At 39.8% G+C, this 25,031-nt stretch overlaps 1 protein-coding gene across 7 annotated transcripts in view; it reads right to left on the reverse strand.

Moving 5' to 3' along the window:
• Nucleotides 1-24,241, reverse strand: part of Rcbtb2 (RCC1 and BTB domain containing protein 2) — a 41,361-nt gene extending 17,120 nt beyond the window's left edge. The window contains exons 1-10 of one of the 7 annotated variants that reach the window (XM_076872745.1): nt 24,184-24,241; nt 14,016-14,136; nt 11,356-11,453; nt 10,846-10,910; nt 9,011-9,166; nt 8,485-8,635; nt 6,055-6,221; nt 5,128-5,286; nt 4,891-4,998; nt 3,612-3,754 (exon numbers count right to left, since the gene is read on the reverse strand). In XM_076872745.1, the coding sequence (XP_076728860.1) occupies nt 3,612-3,754; nt 4,891-4,998; nt 5,128-5,286; nt 6,055-6,221; nt 8,485-8,635; nt 9,011-9,166; nt 10,846-10,887 (926 nt within the window). In that variant the 5' untranslated portion in view covers nt 10,888-10,910; nt 11,356-11,453; nt 14,016-14,136; nt 24,184-24,241. Of the gene's footprint in view, nt 1-3,611; nt 3,755-4,890; nt 4,999-5,127; nt 5,287-6,054; nt 6,222-8,484; nt 8,636-9,010; nt 9,167-10,845; nt 10,911-11,355; nt 11,454-14,015; nt 14,137-23,112; nt 23,463-23,797; nt 24,034-24,183 lie in introns of those variants that run through there. The other 6 variants (XM_076872742.1, XM_076872743.1, XM_076872744.1 and 3 more) reach the window with 6 other exon arrangements.
• Nucleotides 24,242-25,031: the final 790 nt, after the last annotated feature.

The raw sequence follows: 25,031 nt of genomic DNA on the forward strand, positions 1-25,031 counted from the left end.
CATTCCCTTCTGAAGTGTCTGTGAGCCTCCCGAGAAGAGAGAAGCCTTGGTCACACAACAGCTGGTGACCCAGGAGGAGCTGGGACAGGCAGAGTGGAGAGGATGGGGAGGGGCACAGGACAGTGCTAGGCTGTGCTAGGCTTGGCCTCTGGGAGTCCCATGGGGAGGGGCAGGGGGGAGCAGGGGGAGGGGTACGGCTGGGCTGACAGCAGGAAAGTGGAGAAGGTTTAGAGGGAGCTTTCAGGTGGAGGTTTGGGACCCAAGCAACCACCAAGGGACCTGGCCTTTGCCTTGGGTTGTGGTTTTTGGAGTATGATTTCATGCCCAGAAGCAAATTCTGAAGCTCAGATTTTCCAGAGTTACGAACAACAATGACTACAAACTCACTAACTTTCACCTTTAGAGGAGCCGGCATATTTCACATTTTATTTTGTAGCCAACCTTAATATGGAAAAGAAATGACTACATATTATTGTTTTGTTTTGTTTCTAGTCCTGAGGGTTGAACCCAGGACCTCACATGTGCTAGGTAAGTGCTCTGCCATGAGCTACACCCCCAGTCCTTTTTATTTTAATACAGAGTTTTGTGAATTTGCAGAGGGTGCTCTCCAACTTATGATCCTCCTGACTCAAATCTCCTGAGCAGCTGGGATTACAGGGTGCGTGCCACCACACCCAGCTCGAAAAAAAAAAAAAAGACTGCATATTCTTAATAAACAGGTTTTGTGTCATCTTGACAGAATAATCTGCAACAACTGCATAGCTTAATAGCTGTGAAGTACTAGAAATGAAACACCATTTAGTGAAAAAAAATGTGAAAACAAAGATGAGCAAAGGAATTTATGAGGGAGAAGAATAAGACGAATAAAGAACAATAATTCTTGTAAAAGACCCAGAGCAGTGATTCCTACTCTTAGTTTTTTAAGAGCCCAAAGTTTTACCAATTACCTCAAGATGTTGCAGAATTCTGAAAACTTCAAGCTAGTTTTACATCAATTTAATTACAAATATGCTTTTATGTTATTTTAAGAACAAAGGTACAGATGCCAGTCAACCAAGTACCAATGTACTGAAACTTGAGAAAGACTGGGAATGACTGGGCTAGAGAGCAGATAATCATCTTAATTATTAAAATTACTTTTAGGTAAGCATAAATTCCTGACAAATACTAGTATTTTTCTTCCAAAATAGACCTCTCTGGGAAAAATGTATTCTTCTTTCACTTTGGTGAATAGGCACCTAAATCACAGACTCACCCTGCCCCACCCAAATTCAATCTTATTCTTAATCAGTCAAGCTTCCCTGGGACAAGCCCTAGCAGAGTCAGAAGGAGAATTTTTGGGAAAGAAGTCTTGACCTGCCCAGGAAGTTCAGTCACTGGAAAGGTGGAGAGGTGGAGAACAAATCAGCACGGATTAGAAATTCCTCCCTTGCTATGTGCACATGTGCATGAGGCCCACTGACTTGGTTCAGGCTCAGAAACTACTGCCTGAAGTTCAAACCTTGAAAACTCACAAACAAGGATATCTCATTTATATCTCTGTGACTTTTACAAGCCAAAATTATGTTTATGAAGACAACAGCAAATGCACAAGTACAGACCTAGCTCTACCTTTCTTACAAATACAATTCAAAAAATAAATGCAGTTTTAAACATCAGAAAGGCAACAATAGCTCTCAAGGTCCAGAAAAGCAACCTGCCTCACACCACTTCCACTCCCTGCTTCTCTGCTTCCTTTTTCCCACCTTGATGCCCCACAATCTGTCCCAGCACGAACCAGTCAGAAGACCTGGGCCATCACTCTGCACAAGCAGTATAACATGAGCAAGTCACTGGTAGACGATAACAGATCCCAGGGGTAGGTGGATTAAGTTTTTGATAAATGTGGAAATACCATAAAAAGTGGTACAGTACCAGCCAGGAATGCACGCCTATAATCCCAGCTACTGAGGACGCTCATAATTTTGAGGCCAGCCTCTTATCAAAAATTTAAAAATCATATTAAAAAGGGGTGGGTATATAGCTCATGGTAGAGTGCCCCTGGGTTCCAGCCCCAGTACCAAAAAAAGAAGAAGTGGTAAAAGTCATATAAATACATTGTTTTTGTTTCAAACTACACTTTGTTGTTTAGGCTAAATGCTAAATGTCCCCATTGACTGGACTGGCAATCCTGAGGCATTTTTGTGGCTATTCAGAGCTTCCTGGCTCCTTTACAAGATAAAGCAAATGACATGGGGTAAGCAGCTCCTAGCAGGGTTGCTTTAATGGGTCAAGGGTCTTATTCTAAAAGTTTTGGTGAAAACAGTTTTTAAAAACCTATTCAACTTAGGGTAAATAATAGCAACTGAATTCACATACATAAATGAAAAGTGAGGTATTGAGAAATCACTATTTGGTCACTTTTGTGAAGTATTTCAACAGAAAAATATAAGAGAACTGCATAAAGTGCCATCTAATGTATTTATCCATACATCTATTTTTAAAGCAAGTATAATAAAATTGTGCAAAAATTTTTTAAAAAGTACAAATTTCTACAATAACTACAACCCTGGTTTAAAAGAAAAGATAATGAAAGGTTTTTGCTTCACAATAGTGTCAAGAAAATGTGGTATATATACACAATGGAATATTAACTCGGTCATAAAGAAGAATGAAATTTGCCATTGGCTGGTAAATGGGTGGAACTGTAGATTACCATACTAAGTGAAATGAGCCAATCCTTCAAAACCAAAGGCTGATGTTCTCTCTGATTTGAGGATGCTAGCACACAATTGGGTGGGGGGGGGGGGGCACATGATACAGTAGAAGAAATTGGACATAACGTTCCTATGTTCGTACATGAACACATGACCAGTGTAACTCCACATCATGTTTGACCACAAGAATGGGATCCTAATTAGAATAAGTCAAACTCCATGTATGCTTAATATGTCAGAATGCCCTCCACTGTCATGTATATCTAAAAAGAACAAATATAAATTTAAAAAAGAAAGAGCAAAAAAAGCCAGTGATATGGCCACACCTGAGAAATTCAGAGGGCTTACAAAAATGTTAGGATAATTTGGAAACTACTTCTGGATGCACTAATGACTTAACCTTATAAACAAGTGCACAACACAAAGTCTTAATATTTAAACCATTTTACTCTTCCCATAGCTTTAGCTTGGAAGTTAAAGTGATGAATTGCCCCAGTTGTTTTCAACTGGCAAATTTCATAAGCAGCTGAGCCTCACAGCCCATTCAGGGCACTCATTGCCCCACACCAGACTTCCAATGTTATCAACTTCCCTTCAAGAATGAAAACCAAAAGTAACAGAAGGGAGAAAAGGCATGTGTGAGAGGGAGAGAGAACGGCTGTTGTAAGTTTGGTCATTCTAGCTCGCACAGAGTAGCTACTGGAGGAATAAATGAAATACAGGTGAGTGAAAATAGGCTATTTAACACAGTCAACCTTCCCAACAATTCATAAGCTGGCTTTTTTAAAAGGGAGTGGCTCCTCTGCTTAAAGAATATTGTGATGGTAGCAGTAAATGGCACACAATTCTAAATCACATCTAAGTCCCATCTAATCTCGGGAGACCAGCAGATTATTTTGAAAACACACACATTACCTGTCCTTTTCCACAACGACAGGGGTAGGGTAGGACTGGTTACTTTTATTGCCAGTGCCCAACTGGCCGTAAGAATTTGCTCCCCAAGCATACACTTGACCTTCATCTGTTAATACTAACGTGTGTGCATAGCCACAGGCAACCTGGAAGGGGAACAAAACAATCCTCTCAGACCTACAGAGAGAAGGAAATGTCTCACTACTCCCACCCACTAGGTTAAAAATCAAAAAACAAAGCAAAGGAAAAGGCAGGCAGCCCATAAGGGAGACGTTAAGCTAACCAATACTCTACCCTCCCAATACTCTACCCTCCCAATTCTCTACCCTCCCAATACTCTACCCTCCCAATACTCGCATGGGCCGCCCAGGGGGTGGGCAGGCAGCAGAGGCCAGAGCCCAGTTCACTATGACCTTCATGTGGTTTTCTTCATGCTCACAGAAACCAAGGGGTGTGGGCTGAATGTAAGAAAGAGATACTTTTATTCCTTTTTCTGATTATTAGAGGAAATGTACTCAATGCAGAAAATAAAGTATAAATATGAAAAAGTACTCTTTTTAGTTGTAGATGGACACAATGCCTTAACTTTATTTATGTTGATGTGGTGCTGAGGATCGAACCCAGTACCTCACATGTGAGAGACAAGTGCTCTACACTGACGCACGGCCCCAGCCCCTGAAAAAGTACTCTTAAGATCAGGGTTGCTTTTTTTCTCCTATTTACATAGAGACAGATATATGCATCATAACTTTTAATGATGACATTGTATATACAGTTCTGTATCTTGTTTCTTTTCACTTACTGTTACAAATAGACACTCTCCTATCCTTTAGAATTCTTTGTAAACATCATTTCCATCATATAGATTTGGAATAGCCTCTCTAATCAGCTTATTGTTCTATTAGTCCTTTTTTAAATTTTTTGCTTTTTCTTAACTAATTCGATAGATTTTCTCTTTGGTTCCTTAGGACAGTTCCCCAGGGGTAGAATTTTAAGTTAAGAGATCTTAAGATTTCTAAGGCTCTGAAACATCGTGCCAAAGATTCTTCATGAAAAGCTGTAACAACTTGTATTCCAGAAGCTATGCATGACAGTACCCTAGAAGTAGACATTTCCTGACAGGTACAACTTAATTCAGGGAAAAAGAGCCTTAACTTTTACTTCAGTGAAAATATTCAAGCAGCTGATCTTTTCATTCTGCTAAGAACACTACATTTTAATATACCAGTATCTTTGCCACCAAAGATCAAAACATGCGCACTCAGACCAACAGTGGACATACCCGCTGGACACGAATGCCTTGCAGAGCTGCCACCCTGCAGGGGGTTGGCTGGTTGCCACTGCTGCCAAGTCCCAGCTGCCCGTTCCCATTGTAACCCCAGACGTAGACCTAGGAGACGAGAAACACAGAGCTCACGGAAGACAGATGCCAGCCCAATGCTGTTAGGAGAAACATGCCATGCTCACCACATTGATGTGGAAAAAACTTTTTAAACAAAATGTGAAATAACCTTCCTACCTCCCCAGTGTCCACTACTGCCATTGAGCACATCTGTCCACATGCTATGTTCATGACTACTTTATTCTGTAAACAGCCCGTGACTCTTCGAGGGATTGGCTGATTTGCTGTTGACCCAGATCCTACCTGCCCAGAGTTATTATAACCCCAGGCAAATACCTATGTGAAAGAAAAGGTTGACAAATGAAACGTGTTAATTTATAGAGTCTCAACTGGACGCTGACAGGTGCTTACAGCACCTCACCGTTTCTCCAAAAGAGCCTCAGAACCAAAAATTCTCACATGCACATGCAAAGAAGTTCTTAGAAAAGTCATTCTTAACCAATGCATTATTTTATGAAGTTAGATAATAGGTGTTATCTACCTAAACAGTAATAATTACAATCAAATGTCACATAAGACAAAAATATCTACTTTGCTTCAGCCACATTTTTCGACATTTCTGAATTTTTTAAAAATAAATAAACTCAGGCTGGGGATATAGCTCAGACGGTAGAGGGCTTGCCTTGCATGCACAAGGCCCTGGGTTCAGTCCCCAGCACCACATAAATAAATAAATAATCTCTTCACTATATAGAAGAAAAAAAAAACACATCCTTTTAAATTTTGCAGCAGGGCTGAGGATAGAGCTCAGTGGTGGAGTGCTTGCCTAGCATGTGTGAAGTGCTGGATTCAAACCCCAGCCCCACACAAAATTTAAAAATAAACAAATTTTGCAATGATGGAAGTCCTTAATACATACAGGTAAACTTCATAATATAAATACCATGACTAAGAATTGTTACCAAGAAGAATTCTGAATTTGAAGGGGGCAATTATTTTAATCAAACCATCACATTTCCATGACTGCTAAAGGGATCTATAGAATGTTTTATATATATATGTATATATTTAAAATCAATGAGCTTTTATGCTGACTGTTCTCACCTCTCCATCAGCTGTTAGGACCAAAGAGTGGTAGGACCCACAGGCAACTTCAATGACTTGTTTATTTGACAAATTAGTAGAGATATGACAGGGCACTAAGCCATGATTCGTTGTCCCATTGCCCAGCTGGCTGTAAGCATTATGACCCCAGGTAAAGACTTCTCCTTCTGCAAATAAAAAAGACAAAAACCAGCTCTTAAAACATCTGCTTCATTATATGAAACTATAGACTACACAACTGCTACAAATGAAAACTAAAAACTCAGCTGCAAAGAGCTAATCAATTTCCTTAGTCTACCAAATTCATTCTGTAAAAGAATCTATTTGGAAAGTATAAACTGCCTTCTACCTCAAAGAAACAAGATAATATTTAAATTCACACAGTTATAATAGCTCTAAGATGGGTTTTAATAATCAACAAAGAAAAAGCTTCTAAAAATAATAGACAAAATATTAGATTGAAAGTTAAAAGATTGTAAAGCTACTTAACTTTTCTGGATCTTAGTTTCCTTATCTATAAAATGATCACTAAGTTATTTTTTTTAAAAAAATGTATTACCTTATTTATGTGCAACACACACAGGAAAGTTCGTTAAACAAATATTACAGTTTTATGAATAATTATGCACATATCCATATAGGACTACTCATGTCAAAAATATAAATTATGATTACCCCTAAAGACCCCTCATATATGCCTCTTGCATAAAAGAATTTAGTTTTTTTATGTTTTTTGACTTTATTTATTTTACTGGGAATTTAACCTAGGGCTGCTGTCCCACTGAGTTACACCCTCAGTCCCTATTCTTTAAATCTGATCTTGAGACAGGGCCTTGCTAAATTGTCCAGGCCAGCGTCCAGCTTGCAATCTTCCTGCCTTAGCCTCCTGAGTAGCTTGAGATTACAGGTGGGTGCCGCTGCACCTGACTTCCTGGTTTTAAATTTTACATAAATGGAATCATATGGTGTATACTCATTGAAATGATCAGTCTGTTCTTTGTTTCTGCTTTCTTCAGCCCTTTTCTTAAACAACCTCCTCTGCTCAGCTCACCAAGACCCACCTGCTAATTTATGGAAAGAATTATTGCCTGATTCTAGAATCGGAAAGAAAAGCCAATCAAGATCTTTAAACAAGTTGTAAAGCATCCTGGTGCCTTGTTTCCTGTGTATCTGGCTCTCTTAGACCGTGTGCTGCTCATTGCCATTGACTTTAAGGTTGTGGTCGCCTCAGGCCGCAGATGAAGGTCCCTCCTGTAGAGATGGTCGGCATTAACTTCTACCAGTCCAGGACCTCTAATAAATTCAGTTTGAGATTTCTTGAACCATCCAGTCTAACGTGAGTTAAACTACAAATCCACGGAGGTACACGGTCGCAGGGTGAGGGTTTATTTCATTGCTCTTTTTTCCTGCCTGTTTTGCTCAGGGCAAGTAATTCTGTTCAGGCCTCAGGAAGTGGTCAGTCCTTTCCTGAGCCGGCACCTTTTGTGGTCCCAGCCTGCCTGGGCGGTATTCTATCATGCTCCTGTGAGGCAGGACCTTGATGAAAGTCCCTTCCCTTCTGAGTACTGCCAAGCCACAGCTCAGTGGCAGTGGAGTGGCAGAAGCCTTGAGAGAAAAATGGCTTCAAGTTCTCTTCTAACCTCTTAGTTCTAACACTTTCTATTAAATCTAGTCTTATAATTCCTTTCTGCCTTGTCAGTGCTTTATAAAGTTATTTTTAAAAAGAAAATATTTTATCTAGAATTTGGTGGTTTTCAGTGAAGAGGCAGTCTGAATAATCTAACCTAGTACTGCAAACCAAAAACAAATCCCTAAAACATAATTTTTAATGTGAAATAAACATGTAAATGAATATTTATGAAATTTATTTTCAGTTTAAAAAATACAAATAAAATGAATACTAAACTTAAAGAAAACTCCACAGTGTCACTTAATTACAATATCTCATTTAGAATCCATGAGCTGGCCATCCAATTCCTTGGATTACTAATGCCAACTAAAACCATCCATCACTATTCAGTGTAAAAGCACAGAATGAAGCATTACAGGGGATGCTGGAGTCAAGGGTTAGTCTCTCAATTCATAGATCAGGAATTTAAAGCTCAAATGTAGATTTCCCAAGGTCCACAGGGAGTGCAGCACCTCCTACAGTGGTCACACCTCTAAACAGAAGGGGTTCACTGGGCCTAATGTGTTGTCGTTCACTCATCTTACATGACAGTAAATGCTAGATTCTATCTGCTGGATCATCTTACACTGATATTCTGATATATTCCCATTTTGTGTTGTCCAGCTCATGGTCAAGTTCACAGGACAGTGCCAGCAACGCTCGCCCAATATGAAAATACGTTCTAGATTTCAGGAGCGGGACTCGATTTGTTTTTCAACAAATACAGCAATGGCTAAAACTCTCCACTGAATATCTGTTACCTGTTGTTGCCAGGACAATGTGTGGACCGCTTCCATAGCTGAGACAGGCTATCTTTTTGCCACTTAAAGAATCCAGTCTTCGAGGTTCAATGGTGCTCTGGACATCACCTAACCCCAGACAGCCACTGCAGTTCGTGCCAAGCACAAAGATCTGTGGGAAAAACAACTGTTGGTTCAAACAGCTCTATTTTTGATGAGCCTATAAATTTCACTTAAACAGGCACAGTCTTCAGAAAGCAAACTGTTTTTTTAAAAAAATATTTATTTTTTTTTTAGGTGTAGATGGACACAACACAATGCCTTTATGTGGTGCTGAGGATCCAACCTGGGTCCCGCCCATGCTAGCTAGGCGAGCACTCTACTGCTGAGCCACAATCCCAGCCCCGCAAACTGCTTTTTATAGAATAAATATAATTTGACTTTCTGTGCTGTTTTTAACTTTGATTCCTTAGCTCCTCTGAGATCTTTGATTTAACAAATCCATTACTAAAAACACGGGTGGGTAATTTTTTTTCTTGAGAATTACCTCATCATTTACTGTAGTATATAAAACTTCATTGCCAGCACTGCCAAAGACACAAGCCTGACGAATTAACTGCAGTTCTTCCTCGGAACAAAGGGAAAAAATTGGCCACTTTCCCACATCTAACATCTTCAAAGATGACAGAGTAGCCCGTACTGGCTGAAAAGAAAAAAAAATGTATATATTGAGACTATTAATAAAATTTCTTTGCCCCATTCTGCAGAAGAGAGTTAAAACCAGTTTAAGGAGGAGCAAGTCCTGTCTATTTCTGAGAGGCCTCTCACAGCAGCAGGAATTGCCTTCAAGCCCAAGGGCTTCAGTACTGCTCTCACAGCAAGCAGGCGCCAAAGGCCCGGGTAGCATCAGATCTCACCTATTAATTTTCCTCGAAGACACAGGAATCATCCAAGCTGAACTCTGGGGAGCTGAGTTTTAACAAGTATTTTAAATATTGGCTAAGTCTTCAATGCAGCTGTGGAAACTAGGCTGGTTGTAAAAGCAAGAAAAGACAGAGGGAGGAGGGAGGGGAGGAGGGAGGAAGCGAGGACTGCCATTTCATCTGCTGCCTAAGTCTTAGCAAAGCAAAGCCTTGGAAAAGAACAATGCTGAAGGTGACAACAGGGAAGTGGTCCAAATGTTTTGTTCCCTGGGCAAGCTTTACCTGAACTTCAGTTTGAGAAGCTGGCTTTCCTCACTGTCCACTTGGGTCTGGGACTATTAGGAACAAATACTCCAAAAACATTGTATGAGTTTTCTAGAACAGCTGTAAAAAGTATGGCAAACCAGGTGGCTTAAAAAACAGAAATTTATCATCTGACAGTTCTGAAAACTAAAACTTCAAAAATCAAGGTGTCAGCTAGTTTGCTTCTTCCTGAGTATGCAGGAAGAATCCATTCCAGGCCTGGATTCTTGGCTTACAGATGGCTCCCCTTCTCCCCTTGTCTGTTCACGTTGTCTGGCCTGTAGGTGTACCTCTGTGTCTGAATTTCTCCATTTTATGGAAACACTAATGATACTTCACTTAATTACAGATAACTGTCAAAGTTATCACAATTCAATTTAAAATACAGCCTATGAAGACAGAATCAAAGTGACAGGTTGGGCATGTTGTCACCTACTTGATTCCTCACAGAGGTGCAAAAGCATGGCTCCACGCGTACACATTCAAAGGACTCATAAGATCTATCTTGGTTTCTAATTTATACAACAGATATATTTTCTTCATTATGTTTTCCTTAAGCTAATATTAAAATCTTAAATGGATGCAGAAGTGGTTCATACCTCTCAGATGCCAGCTACAGATGGAGGAGGGGAAGCTGATATGAACCAAACAATAAAAGAAAGCTGGCCTGGAATAAATTATTGCCTCTGACAGTGGTATGGGATATCAGGAGGGTGCCTGAGCCAAACCTAGACCTAATTCTAGGGATGCCATTTTAAAGACAAACACTACCAGGCTCTCATTCCTTCTTCTAAGATTACATATTTTATAATATTTTTTAAATCTCTTTGAGAAAGGACTAAACATTGTTTATCTCAGAACCTTTTGCAGGATAGTGTCATCTGTGACAGGAAGCCTGAGCTCCTCCTCATCCAGGTCAAAGATCACCTGTCCCTAGGAGCCCTTTTCTCCATCCTTCAGTCAGTCATCAGTTCCCTGCTGGCCCCTTCAGCATTCTACACCCCATAATAACTATCTGTTGACATCTCAGTCATCATACAGTGAGCACCTCAAAGATGGATACCATCTCACTGATCTTCCTATCATTGACCAACTTGATGAAGGATGTTTCATGCAACAGAATACACATGCTCCAAGGGCATGATTTTTTTCTAACCTTGCCACTTTCTCCATAGAAAAGAGGAAGTTCTTCTTCCATATGGACTCAATTCTGTGTAGTCCCTGAGGAAAAAGTATGTGGTAAAATCAGGATCCATAAGTCAGATGAAGTAAGGCAGGTTAAAATCACTTTAGTTCTAATCAGGGACGATTTCGACCCCTGTAGTTCTAGCATTTGGGAGGCCAAGGCAGGAGGACTGCTTGAGCTCAGGAGTTTAAGACCAACCTGGGCAACACAGCAAGACCTCGTCTCAAAAAAAAAAAAAAAAAAAAAAACTTTTAATTATCAGAGAAAATAAGCTGAAGGAAATTAAGCTCTGGCCATGGAAGTTAATTGCCAAAAAAACCCACAGGGTATTTTAACTGGAATTCTCATGGGAATCGTTCTGCTGAGTTCTAGAAAAGTAATCCCAGGATAAAACAAAGATCCTTATGTCTGTAAGGAAATGAGTAGAAAATTTTCATTTAGGAGTTGACATCTACAGGTAAGGAAAAATAAATTTTAGACCTTGGTCAACCTTTCTCTGGGATTGGAAAGTTCCAAATCACTGTGAAGAGCAGACTTATCAATTCTCAGCTCCACTGAAGAATATGTAGTTTGCTAAGCTGGAAAAAAAAAAAAAATGGAGAAATGAATGAAATGGATGAAAAAGTGAATGAATGAATATGGCTTTGTTTTCCTTTGTTTTAACAACAACAACAAAAGAAATCTGAAATGAGAGCCAGCAAGTGTGTAACAGCAGCATTGAATGGTCTTGCCTTTACAACCACCTGCACAATGACTTCTCACTACCATGCAGAAGTGACAGCAGGGGCAGCCCTATGGAAAGACACCAGCATGTCTGCACCATGGCTCACGGTTCACTACCTCACCACTAAAAATGAATATAAGCAAAATATTGTCCCCCCCAAAAGCAATTTAATAAAACTGTATTTAACAATGTTGATTTGTTTCTGATTTATTAAGTTGGGTGCTATTATATGCAATCCATCAGGTACTAATATAAGAAGATTTTATCTGGTATTTGCTACAGTATTTTTTGAAACTTAAAGATAAAAAACAAATGAGGTCCATTCTTTAATAGTGTTCTTTATCAATGTTTTACATACCCTTGAGAATCTTAGTAATCTTTTTTCCTCAGCTGTAAATAGTCTCTCAGAATATGAGGAATAAAAATATATACAGAATAATTATAATTCAAAACTATGGCAATTAGTAATAAATCATTATCTCTCGCATTTAGAAAGCAAACTTAAAAAGACATGCTTGTTTCTAAACAGGATCACTTAGAAGTTTCTCACTTGTAAATCTATAAAACTTGATCTAGTTGACAATATGAAAAGATATTTTGCCACATTTAATACTACACATCATCTATGCCATTTTGGTAGATGTGTTAAATCCTAATTTTCTCTAAAACCCAGTATGACCACCACTGAACTTCCCATATCAGTGTGCTTCCTAATTATTCAAATAGGCAGAGACACCTTCCCCTATGTATTTCCATAGGATTTTTTTTAAAACTTCTTAATGGCACCTTTCCTATTCTGCCTCATGTCACAGTTGTTCTTACATGTTTATCTTCTCCATTAATTTGCAAACTTCTTAAAAGGGGACCATGATTCATTTGTGGCTATAACCACTACAGCACTATGGCTCAGAGTGAATACAATGTATATGTTAGAAGCATTCTTGGAATAAAGCTCTTGTGTCTGGAACCTGCCAACAGAGGGTTGTATGGTTGGTTGGTTGGTTCTTCCTTCCTCCCTCCCTCCCTCCCTCCCTTCCTTCCTAGTACTGGAAATCAAACCCAGAGTCTTGGGTATGATAGGCAAGCACTTATCACTGGGCCACACCCCAGCCCCTTGAAGGTTTCCTTTTCTGTCTCATCCTAACTGAAAACACCTTTTCCATGTCTGTCTCAAATTTAATGGAATAAAAAATAAAAAGAGAAGAGAGGAAGACCGAGGATGTGACTCAGTGGTAGAGTGCTTACCTAGCACGCCCAAGTACTGGGTCCAATCTTCAGTGCCACAAAATGGGGGAGGGGGTAATAAAAGAGAAGAATAGAGGGAAAGAATCCAAAAGTTATACAATGGGCGGATGATGGGAAGGAGTGGGGAGAGGGAAAGGGGAAAGTCAGGAAAGAATGAAGGAAGGGAAAGGAAAGGATAAAATGGGGAGAAGGAAAAAGAGGACTTCACCTCACTGAACTTCAGGCACCTTTGTTCCAATGGAAGGGAAACATGCTAAGATCAGGGAACAGTATCCTGGGTTTTTAAGTTGGAAAATAAATGGCTCTTTTCAGTATCCTTGGTCAATTTTAAGCATAATAATCTCTTTAAATAGGAAAGGTTGGAAAACAGGCCATTCTGTTTACTGGCTGATCAGGTTCAGGCATAATTACATGGATGGCATGTAGAAATCGCCACCTTCCAAGAAATGACATTCATAAGACTCAATTACTACTAAATATAAGATTAACATAATTTTATGTTTGTTGGTCAGAAAGTCCTTCAATATTTAGAAATGATTTAAGATTAATTACTATCATTTGCTACCAAAAAAAAAAAATTTGTTGAATTCCCTGGCTCTGTAGAAAATGGTTGGCTTGTTTTTTGTTTTTGTTTTTCATGATACATACTTGATTTAAAAAAAACAAAACTAATTTTCCCAATTTGTGCTATTTGAGGGATATAGTTTTTGGAAAATATGTGGAGATTTTAGTTATCCTGAGATCCACACAATTTCACCAGGCTATTATCATCAATATTGTAGTAGTATATCAACATACATCTTAAAAATCCACAATATACCTACAGAAAACCATATTCATGATGAGCTAAACATGTATTCTAAATAATAACAGTATGATAATAATAGTTAAAAAACAGTTATCCTATGCCTGACAGTATTTCATTTAATCTCTATAATACCTAAATAAACAACCATAAGTATAAGGTATAATCATTGGCTCTTTGAATAAAAACGTTTCAATAATTTGAACAACAGTCACCAGTCACTCAGGATCAGAGCTAGTATTAGGCCCAGTACTGGTTCCAAAGTCCTTACTCTTAGATCCCCTACTGTGCTGTAGGTATATTTTAAGTTTTTCCTGTGTACAATCCAAATATATATATATATTTCCAACTATCTAAGAACATTACCTCCAAATGCATTTGTACCTGGTTGTTTTAAATTTCTGGAGCCCAGTATTCGGTCATCTTTAATCCTGTTGCCTTATAAAGTTGTCCTTGTACGTTGTCTTCTAAAACAAGGTTAATATAACTGAAAATACAAATACATAAATAAATTCTATTAGAGAAAAAAATATACTATCTTGCAAATTTAAAAATCCATTATTTATCTGGGAAAAATATTTTTAATTGGATGAACACCTATGAAAAAATCAGCAGTAGAGATGTTCAATTATAAAAATATTAAGATTATAATATATAACTGAGATATATATTTTATTTGGTAAGTTTGAGACAGGGTTTCAACAATTTGGACACTGACCCATATGTAAAAACACTTATTAAAAAAAATTTAAACTGTAGCATTTCAACATAGAAAAATGAGTACTGGAGATCAAAGTACTTGGGCATACTAGGTAAGCACTCTACTGCTGAGTCACATCCTCAGTCTTCCTCTCTTCTCTTTTTATTTTTTATTCCATTAAATTTGAGACAGACATGGAAAAGGTGTTTTCAGTTAGGATGAGACAGAAAAGGAAACCTTCAAGGGGCCAGTGTTAAGTGCTTGCCTATCATACCCAAGGCTCTGGGTTTATCTCCAGTACTTATGTAATACTCATATGGAATACACTTTAAAAAATAAATAAAAAGCTTTCAAACTTTTAGAAATATAAAAAATATCTTTATGACTTCAGTACAGGGAAAATTTTCTTAAATAAGACATGAAAGCATAAACCACAAACAAAGACCAGTAATGTTGAGCAAAGAGAAAAACTATGACACTATGGGAGAAGATACTTGCAACATATAAAACTGACAACTGGCAAAGGATTAGTATCTAAAATATACAAAGAATGTCTACAAATAAATAAAACAACACAATTAGGAAACAGGCAAAGGATACAGGCTATTCACGGAATTAATGCATACATTAAAAGATATTAAAATTCACCACTGAATTTATCAAGGAAATGCAACCACAATAAACTTGATCTTATCCATCAGATCTGTAAAATTTAAAGAGGGACAATACCTAGTATTGGTGAGGATACAGATTGAAAGGCACTCTCATATCCTACCAAAAGAGATGTAAATTGATATAATCACTTTAGAGAATAACTCCACAATGTATGGACAACCACAGCATCTTTCAACCTTTTTTGACACATATATGTAACTCAAACAAAAATTTCACAAAATAATTCTCTTACACTTCCTACATGAGATGGTTGGTGATATTTTCTTTTTCATTTTGTCTATTCCTACTCTACCCTCCACTATTCTATTTTATCCTATTCTGTTCCAATTTAAAAGAAAAAGAGCTAAATGGCACATACCTATAATCCCAAAAACTTGGGAGGTATGAGGATGCCAAGTTCAAAGCCAGCCTCAGCAAATTGGTGTGGCCCTGAGCAATGGAGCAAGACCCTGCCTCAAAATAAAATTTAAAAAAGGAACAGGTGATGTGGCTCAGTGGTTAAATGCCCCTGGGTTCAATTCCTGGTGCAAATTAATAAATAAATAGGAAACGATAGTAAAATGATTCCAACATCATTAATAAATCACATCCTGTAATTTGGAAAAACTCACCAAGATGAACTGTAGAGCAAATACACAATTGTGTACAATAGCAATAAAACATGAAATAGCAAGCAGAGTTGACCAACAGAGTCTACAGTGGAATTCACAAACTGTGGCATATCCAGAATCAGCACAGTTACATCTCCAAAACAATGTTGACCAAAACTACTAAGTGAAAGAATGTATTGTGGATGTGAACATATGCCTGGCTGGACTTTGATGGAAATTTTTCATAGGAACATTTTGTTGTTTTGGTGCATGCCGCAGTCTGGCTGGTCACAAAATCACGAGCGACTCACAGCCTTGTAGATTCAAACAGCAATTCTTTATTCCCGAACTCACACCGACACTCTACAATCACTTTCTGGGCCAAATCCACGTTCTGGGCCAAATCCACGTTCTGGGCAAAAATCACACACTCCACCAGGCTCTGAATCCCAAATACTCTTTGAATCCCGCTAGAACTCAACGGGAACTCTAGGAGCGGGCGCGCCTGAGGCAGCAGGATACGCCCTATTCCCAGCAGGGTACACCTTAAACCTGGAACCGCCCTAAACCCAAGGAGCGGGATACTCCCTAATCCCAGTAGGACACATCCTAAACCTGAATCCGCCCTGGTCCTTGAGCAAGGTCACCTTACATGCAATGTCACTGCAAATGACCTGGGTCCAATATGGAGAGTCCTTCCTCTAAGCAACATTGGGTAGGCTAACAAAGAAATTGCCATGCGTCATTCCTACTTGGCAATGGCTCTCAGCAGGTGCATGTGTGTGTGTGTGTGTGTGTGTGTGTGTGTGTGTGTGTGTTTCACAGGGGACTGAACTCAGAAGCACTCTACCACTAAGCTCTAGTCCTTTTTTATTTTTTATTTTGAGACAGGGTCTCACTAAATTGGTGAGGGTGACATCAAACTTGTGATCTTCCTGCATCAGCCTCCTCAGTATCTGGGATTACAGGCATATACCACCACACCCTGCTCCCATAGGAAATTTTTGATGAAGGCAATGCTAAAGATAAAAGGTTCCATGTAATTCTATCAATGAATTCATACACTATGGCTTTTCCATTGACAAGATGGTTTTCAAGATTTTAAGCTTAATCATCTAAGTATGAGAGGATAAGTTTACCCAATATGAAAGAAAGCAAAATCTTAGAATACCACTATTCTAATTTTTCCTTTACCATGGACATAGGAATTCAATAAAGTATTGATAATGATAATTCATAAACCATAAATTCTTTTGGCATTCCTAAAATAAAATCTAATCAATACCACAGGAAGATAATAACATAGATAAAGAACAGCATTTTAAATGCCATGGAAGAAAAGCCTAAAATAGAAACAAATATTTAATATCAGTGTACTAGAATTGTAAGGGTAAAAGAAATTGAAGTTAAAGTGTAAAAGTTAAAGTGTAAAAGACCGGGCATTGTAAATTTTCTAAGCAGCAAGGCCTGAGTTAAAAAGTAAAGGACCAGGTATTGTTAAGTTCCTCTGCTACCCCCAAAACCTGAAATTCCTGTAGCTGTTAGGACAATACCCGAACTGCCCAGTAAATATTCCCACTGACTCTCTGGTTGTTTAATAACCTGGGACCCTGTGTAGCTTGTCACGTAGGCATACAGGGCCCGAACCAATCAGTTTAAATGTGTACCCCACTTAGAAGTGACCAATCACCCCCGCCCAATCTGTTCCCACCAATGAATGTACTAATCATGATTAAGAATTGTTGTTTGATTTTCCCGTGCCTCATGATGATTTGTTCTGATGTATGCAAAGCCCCCGCCCTCCTCAAAAAGTGTACTTAAGCACTGCTTAACCTCGGCACTGGGCTCTTGGCTGCTCTCCCTTCTTGAGTGGGCCAGGAGCCCCAGTGCGTTGGAATGGATCCCCAATAAATCCCCTTCTGCAACTGCATGAGCAGTCTCTTGGTGGTCTCTTTCTCTGACGCTTCGCCGGACCCTTACATTAATGGCAAAAGTATGTTTTGTACTTCTGGTCTAATTCTACTTGCAAACTTCCCCCACCTTTCCTGCACAGGAGAGCAATGTTTCTTGTAGACCCAGGGCAGAAGCTGGCATTTGTATTAGGACAATTCTTCACATTGATAGGGTTATAGCATAAAATCATCTTATATAAATTTACTTATTGGATGACAGTAAGGTCATCGGTTTTTCCCATTTGTTTTGGGATATATGGCTTGACTCATGTCTATAGTTAATTATTCATATTAAGTGTTCTGTGTTTTACAAAATGGTTTCTTATACATTTCCTCATTTTATTTAATGTAATAAAAAGATGATACAGACTCATACTTATTGACACTGTCTTGCAATATGGACAGAAAAATGGTAAGATAAGGACCTTCTCCAGCCACTGATCTCTGCCTTTTGAGGAACCAAAACTGGTCACTCAGGAGTCAGTGTTTTGAGTTTTTGGAAGAGTTAATTTTTCAAGACCAAATACATATCAAAGTAAGGTCATCTATTACATCGTGTTTCTTATTCCAAATGTTTTCCTAAACTTAAATAGTTCAACACTTTATTTCCAAATCACCCCTGTTTGGGAAAGATTAACTTCTTATTTGGACATATTGTATTCAGAAAGTTTTTTTCTGCACTCTTAGTAACTTACACAGTTGAAGCAGACAAGAAGACAGTCATTTGAAAATGTGAAAATGTATCCATTCCAAATACAGAGAACAAATCAAATAACCATTTCTCTGTACAAAGCATATGATAGGCAGTCTGTACATATTATTCTTGGCAAAGTAATCAATAGAAGTCACACAATGTGCCATATTACTTGGTAGTGCCTCTGACATAAGTAATGAATTAAGCTGATTATAGGACATAACATTCATTTGTCTGGTTCATTCAACAAATATTGGTTTATTGCCTGTAGTAGACAATGAGTGCAAAGCAAATATGTAAAACAGAAAACCAATAATGTAGTGCAAAGGAATTTGTAACTCTCAAGTGCCTGAGTCCACATTAATGCACCCAACAGTGGGCCTTAAGAGCCAGTACTTGGCAGTTAATTGGGGGCTTCTAAATGCTGGCAGCTGTACTTTAGAAGTGTTCCCAGTGGGAAAAATTAAAGAAATTTCTGCAAAGAAATCCAGTGTTAGTTATTTTTAAATTCAACTTGATAATACGAGGTCAACTCTGAAGATGACATTTAAGCAACATAAAACATAAAAATATTTCCTTGCAATATAGAATTCAATGCCTTCAACAAAGTCAACACATTAAATGATGCTTATCTAATCAAAGTAACAGAAAAGTAAACAAAACCAAATATCTTTTAGGACATCAGCACATAGTTTGCAGCATCAGTGTGTTAATGAGCTGCAGATCATGTAAAAGTCAATGAGACAATGACAGTTCCCAGGTATACGCTTTGCTGAGTCACTACTGACAACAGCTTTTTTAGTGTCATTCTGAAGTTATAGGTAATATAATATAAATAGGTTAATATATATATATAAACATGATCCCCATTGTCATGTGCTTTAAAAAACAAAAAAGTGTTGGCAATAATTTAGTTCCTCCTGAATGAGGTGTTGGAAATCAACAAATAATAGTAAGATACCAACAGCAGCTAATTAAAATAAATAATTATAAACAGGATGAATAAAGCTAAAAAAAATGTAAAAGCACAATGAAAACTAGAGCACAACCTCAAAGGCAATGGTATTGCCACGTGTTTATGAAAACCAGCAAATGACTTGTAGAACACAGAAACACAGTTGCTATTTTAATTGCATGTTTGTCAAAAGGTTTTCAAATTTCACCAAGAGTGTTGGGGCAGAGGTACAAAGCAAAGGAGAACTTAGTTTGAAGAGATTACTGAGCTCGTCAACATTGGCCTTTTCAGCCACACAGCAAGGGTCACTTTCAAATATGAAAAAATAAGAAGAACTACACAAATATTATATGAGTTGGTACTTAAGAGACATTTTAAAATTCATTTAAAATTTAGGTCCTTATAGATCCAATCCAATTTTTCAATAGATTTAAACATATCTACTAATAGAATCCTAATTGTTAAAGATCTTGGCCCCCATGACACATAATTCCTCCAACATGGCAGGCCCTCTTGACTTTGGCTCCTTTCCATTTGGCATTTCTTTTGTTTAGTTTAACAGACATTTTGTGTGACACAGACTCTTACAGTGGTCATAAGTCATGTTTGAGTCACATACTATCACCCATTAATATTTGTCAGCTCAAAAAGTCTTCCATTGGGAAGTATACACAGGATGGATGACAAGACAGAAGACTTAGAAACATACTCCAAAGTCTGATTAATGCTGAAAAAAACTGTCGGGACTGCCATGAACAGGAGCTGGGCACGTAGGAGCTGAGCACATACCCTTAGCCTTGAGCGATGGGGGTGTAGAACTGGCTTCTGTGTGCTGGAAAGTAGGTAGATCTCACCTCTGCTGGGCAGGGTAGTGAAGCTCTGGGAGTGGGAGTCACCCAATAGGACTGGGCTAAACCCCCCTGAAACCCAATCCCTTGCCTCATTTGGGTGGAACTTTCTAGTGTCTTCCCTTCAATAAATAGGGTTTCAGACATGTTGTCTCTCTCTTTCCAATGGACCCTTAAGGTTGAGAGCTGTCCCTGAATCCTGTAAGCAAAAGTATTTGTGTGTTGCATGTTTCCTTGAACTTTTTCTTAGTTATTGATGTAGCCAGCTCTTGTAAACCCAGCTGGCAATAAAAAAAACTATTTTTGGTTAAATTTCCTGGGGTTCCTCCTGGTGCTAGGACAGGGTCACCATGTTTACGAGACACATGTCCCTTACAGATTAAGGATCATACTGGCCTTCCACTAATAGTCATTTAAGAATATCTCTCACAGGGAGGCAAGCTGTCATTTCCTTTGAAGTGGATACTCCCATTTTCAGCCTTGAACAGGAGTCCTTACTGTCACTCTGCAACCCCAATACTTCTGTTCCCAGCCTCCCTTTCCTGGACAATTTAACTTATAATAACTCCAAATAAACTTCAAAAGCAGCAGTATCTTGGGGGCATTTAAATTTCACTTTATCTACTGATAAATTTGAAATTGAAGATGACAATTTCCTAGGGCATGAATAAATTCAATGGGTTCCCTACATTTACACTTCTAGATAAACAGTTTTTCGATTTTTGAACCAACTTTACTTAAGCAAAGGGCTTCAGGGAACCACACTTTACTTTCTAGAATCATTCCTGTCAGCCTCTTTCACTAAGCCTCTTTTAATTATACCTAAAAGTTTATTAGGTTCATTCAAATATTTCTAAGAGATATCTTTTAGTATCTCAGTATGATATCATACCAGATGCTTTAAGCTCCTCTCCAGCACAGTTTCAAATAAAGAAAAGTAATGATCACTCTTAGAAGAAAGCTTCACTAGCCATCCACATGACTTACATCACAAGGACACTAAGAAGGAACTGCAAAGCAGAGTAAATGGTGAAGAAAACACAGATGTCTCCTGGTGTCCACAGGACCCCTCCACCCCATGAATAAGAAAGTCTGTGAATGCTCAAGACCCTTATATAAAATAGTGTATCATTTGCCTATAACCTATGTTCATCCTTATACTTTAAATCGCCTCTAAATTACAATACCTAATACAATGTAAATGCCATTAAATAGTCACATCCTCTATTTTTAGGGAATAATGACAAGAGGAAAAGTCTGCATGTTCAACACACTCAATATTTTTAAAATATTTTCAATTTAAGGTTCGTTAAATAACTGGATATGGAATGTAAGAATATGGACAGCAGACTCTATAATTTTTCTCGGCACATCTGTAGTGGTTGGTGAGTCTCTTCCATGTAAGAATCCAGCCTCTTCATTTGAAGTGATGAGTTAAATTGCAAAATTCTGAATAATTTGAACTCTATTTATAGAAAATGATTTTTAACCTATAAAGGATGGTACCATCTGTCACAGTGGTCATATTGCAGGCCCCCATGAAAGACATATTAGAGCAAGGTAATGAATATGTTCTCCCAGAAATATATTTAATTCTAAACCTCAGTTCTCCATCTGAGTACCACCTTCAAATTATCCTTTAGACTAACTATCACCATGCTATTTAAAATTGTAACCCACAGCCAGGCGTGGCAGTGCACACCTGCAATCCCAACTATTTGAGAGGATGAGGCAGGAGGGTCAGGAGTTCTTGGGCAATTTAGGAAGACACTGTTTCAAAATCAAAAGGGCTGGGGATGCAACTCAGTAGTAGAGAGTCCCTGGGTTCAATCCCCAGAACTGATGGATAAATAAATTAACTGCATGCCATATCTGAACTCCCAATCACGTTTCTCTTCTCTTCTCCATTTTTCATTCATTCATTCTAGAATTTTCTGAAATAATAACTAAATTTTGGTTGTTCATCATTTTTCACTAGAATGCAGGCTCCAGTAACAAGGGATCTTTTGTTTACTGATAAATCCCAAGCACCTAGGAGAGCACCTGATACAAAATGTTTGCTGATTGAATTCCCCTTCCGTACAAAATCAGGAGTTAGATTTCAGTTGCATTTATACAGTTAACAAATACCTTCTGTGCTCTAATAATGATGAAGACAGAACATAACCAAAGAAGTATATAAAAATCAGATAGTGATTCGGGGCTACAGAATAAGATGTTGGAGAGCCAGAGCAGTGGCTACTTTAGATGAGGCAGCCACCTCTCTGAACTGATCACGACTGTTTCAAGAACTGAATAAATTCTGGTGCCAGGATGATTTGGGTGGAGTAGTAAAGTGAGCCTTGAGCATGGAGGAAATAGCAAAAGCACAAGACTTGGTGTGACAAGAACAATAGGCCTGGTCTGGTGGGAGTGGGGTGTTCCAGAATGTCTCATTCTTGTTGCCTTACCTACTACTTAACAACATGTATGTGCCAAACGCAAAGGAAATAAAGGGATTACATTTCACCGAGAGTACTCAGATTCTCGGAGCCTAAGTGGCTTTTCTATTCCAGCTCCCAAAAGTCTGTCCAGCACATTACATAAGATTGTGAAGCACACAGTAATGACATTGTTAAAAACTCTTCACAGTAGCCCCAGGCGTCACGAAACTGATTAATCAAGTACCAAAGCGGGTAAGGTGTGAAACAGGAGCTCAGTATTACAAAGGTGCAAAGCCAGATTCCTCAAAGCCTCAAAACACATTATTTAATGTGACAGTCACTTTGGAGTCTAGTAGAAAGAGCATCGTCCCAAAGCACCGTGTGTAAACTCTACCACTTTTATTCAGCCAGGCACAGTACAAAGCAGCTGCAATATATGCATTTTGTTACAGCCTTGGGCTGTTATAACATTTTTTCTGCAATTTTGCAAAGAATAGAAGCAAAAAAATCCACTCTGAACTCGCCTTCCAACTCAAGGCAGGAATTTCTTTCTCGGCCAGGGCAGAACCCTTGGAAAGTTTTCAACTTCTGAAAACCTCAACTTCCGGGGCTGAGCAGAGCAGTACCTTCAAGCTCAAGGTGTGCAGTGACATATCCCCATCCCTCCACAGCAGTTGCAAAACAGTTCGCCTAGCAAAGGAAACTTTTCACAATATCCCTCCACATCAGGACCAAATGGCCACAGCATAAACTATCACAGAGTCTGCGACCGGTTCGAGCCGGGGTTCCAAGAGGTCAGGCTTTGGGGACGGGAGTCACGGGTCGAGGCGACAGAAATGAAAACAACGGCAGCCTAAACTGAGCCGAGAGAGTAGACGGAAGGCGGGACGCCAAGGCAGGAGCCTCCCAACGCCTGGGTATCAGCTCGAAGTCCACTTGGACGCGTAAATTTAGAAGGGAGTAGCTTCCGAGCAGGTGATTGTCACAGGGCGACGCCAAACGCGACCCTAGACTGGGGAATTGACGCGTGCGCAGTGCTGCATTGGCCCAAGCCTGGGGCAGGATGTAGCCCCGGAACCAAGAACTCAGCCCTCGAGCGCGGACTCGCGCAGGCGCAAGGGAGCCCCGGTCCGCGGCCTGGGCGAGGGTACACCCTCCCAGACTCGGGCCCAGCCCCCACCGACCGGATTACGCATGCGCGGCGACGCCTTGGCCTTTGGCTTGGGCGCAGCTCTGGCCCCCGGGCCCCTCCCCAGCGGTCGAAGCTGCCGGGCCGCGGGGGCGGGGAGAGTTAGCCCGCTGCAGGGGTACCTGAGAGCCGCCCGCTTCCTGTCCGGCGCCTCCCCTCGGTTTCCTACTCCACCCCTGCACCTCCGTACCTCAGCGCGGGCCGGAGCCGCGTCCGCTCCGCCTCCTGGGTCGCGGTTACTGCTCGGTCGGGGGCCCAGCGCCGCGACGAGTTGGCGCCTCCCCCTGAAGCGGCTGGGCCTTGGCGGGATGCGCTCCGGTGCCCGGCCGGGAGGGGAAGGAAGGGGAGCGCAGCCGAGGGGAGGGGGCCGGCGACAGCGCCTCGCCCCTCCTCCCCTCCCCGGGTGCCCACTGCCGCCCCCGCCCCTCTCTCTCACAGAGTCCCCTCCCCTGAGCGGACCCCTGGGACTGGACGCCGAGTGTCCCGCGGGGTCCACCTCCACCCTCACCTTCTCCGGGGTGTAGTCCAAGGTTTGGGGACTTTGTCGTTTCACGTGTAAGGCCTGTTCATTCTGCATTCGGAGATCCAGGGTTCTCAACTCCTTTTATCGAGGAGACTGCAGCTCATTGTGTGTGCTTGGCAGCCTTGTCAATCAGCCTTTAAAAAGGAAATTCTGTCAGTTTTGACAGTGTGGATGGACCTGGAGGACATATTAAGAGAACTAGGCACAGTAGGACAAATACCACTTACGTGGAATCGGAAAGAATTGAGTTCATCAAAGCGGAGAGTGGATGGGTGGTTATCAGGGTTGTAAGGCGGCGGGTAGGGGAGATATCATGAGAATACCAATTTTCAGGTAGGAGGAACATGTTCAAGAGATCCATTTACAACGTGGTACTATAATATATACCAAAATTGCTGAGACAGGATGGCAACTTAGCGAAACCGTGTCTCAAAAATAATAAAAGGTTGGGGATGGAGTTCAGTGGTAATGGCTCTTGGGTTCAATCCACAGTTACCACCCCCCAAATGTATACAACATGTTGTATAAATATGGACAATTTTGATTTATCATTTTAAAAATAACATTTAAATGAATTTTTTAAAGGGTTAAGTGCCTGCTGGGCTAGTTGGTACACACCTGTCATCCTAGCAACTCAGCCTCTGCAACTTAGACCATTTAGTGATATAGTAAAAACCTGTCTCAAAATAAGCTATAGGATATAGCTCAGGGGTAGAGTGCCCCCCTCTGGGTTTAATTCCCCTGTATAAAACACACACACACACACAGTACCGGTAATTTCTTGAGTACTTTCTCAACTTGGACTCTATAGTACATTGTCTCAATCCTCAGAT

The sequence above is a fragment of the Callospermophilus lateralis genome, chromosome 12 (genome assembly GCF_048772815.1).
Source record: "Callospermophilus lateralis isolate mCalLat2 chromosome 12, mCalLat2.hap1, whole genome shotgun sequence".
In the NCBI taxonomy this organism is placed as follows: Eukaryota; Metazoa; Chordata; class Mammalia; order Rodentia; family Sciuridae; genus Callospermophilus; species Callospermophilus lateralis.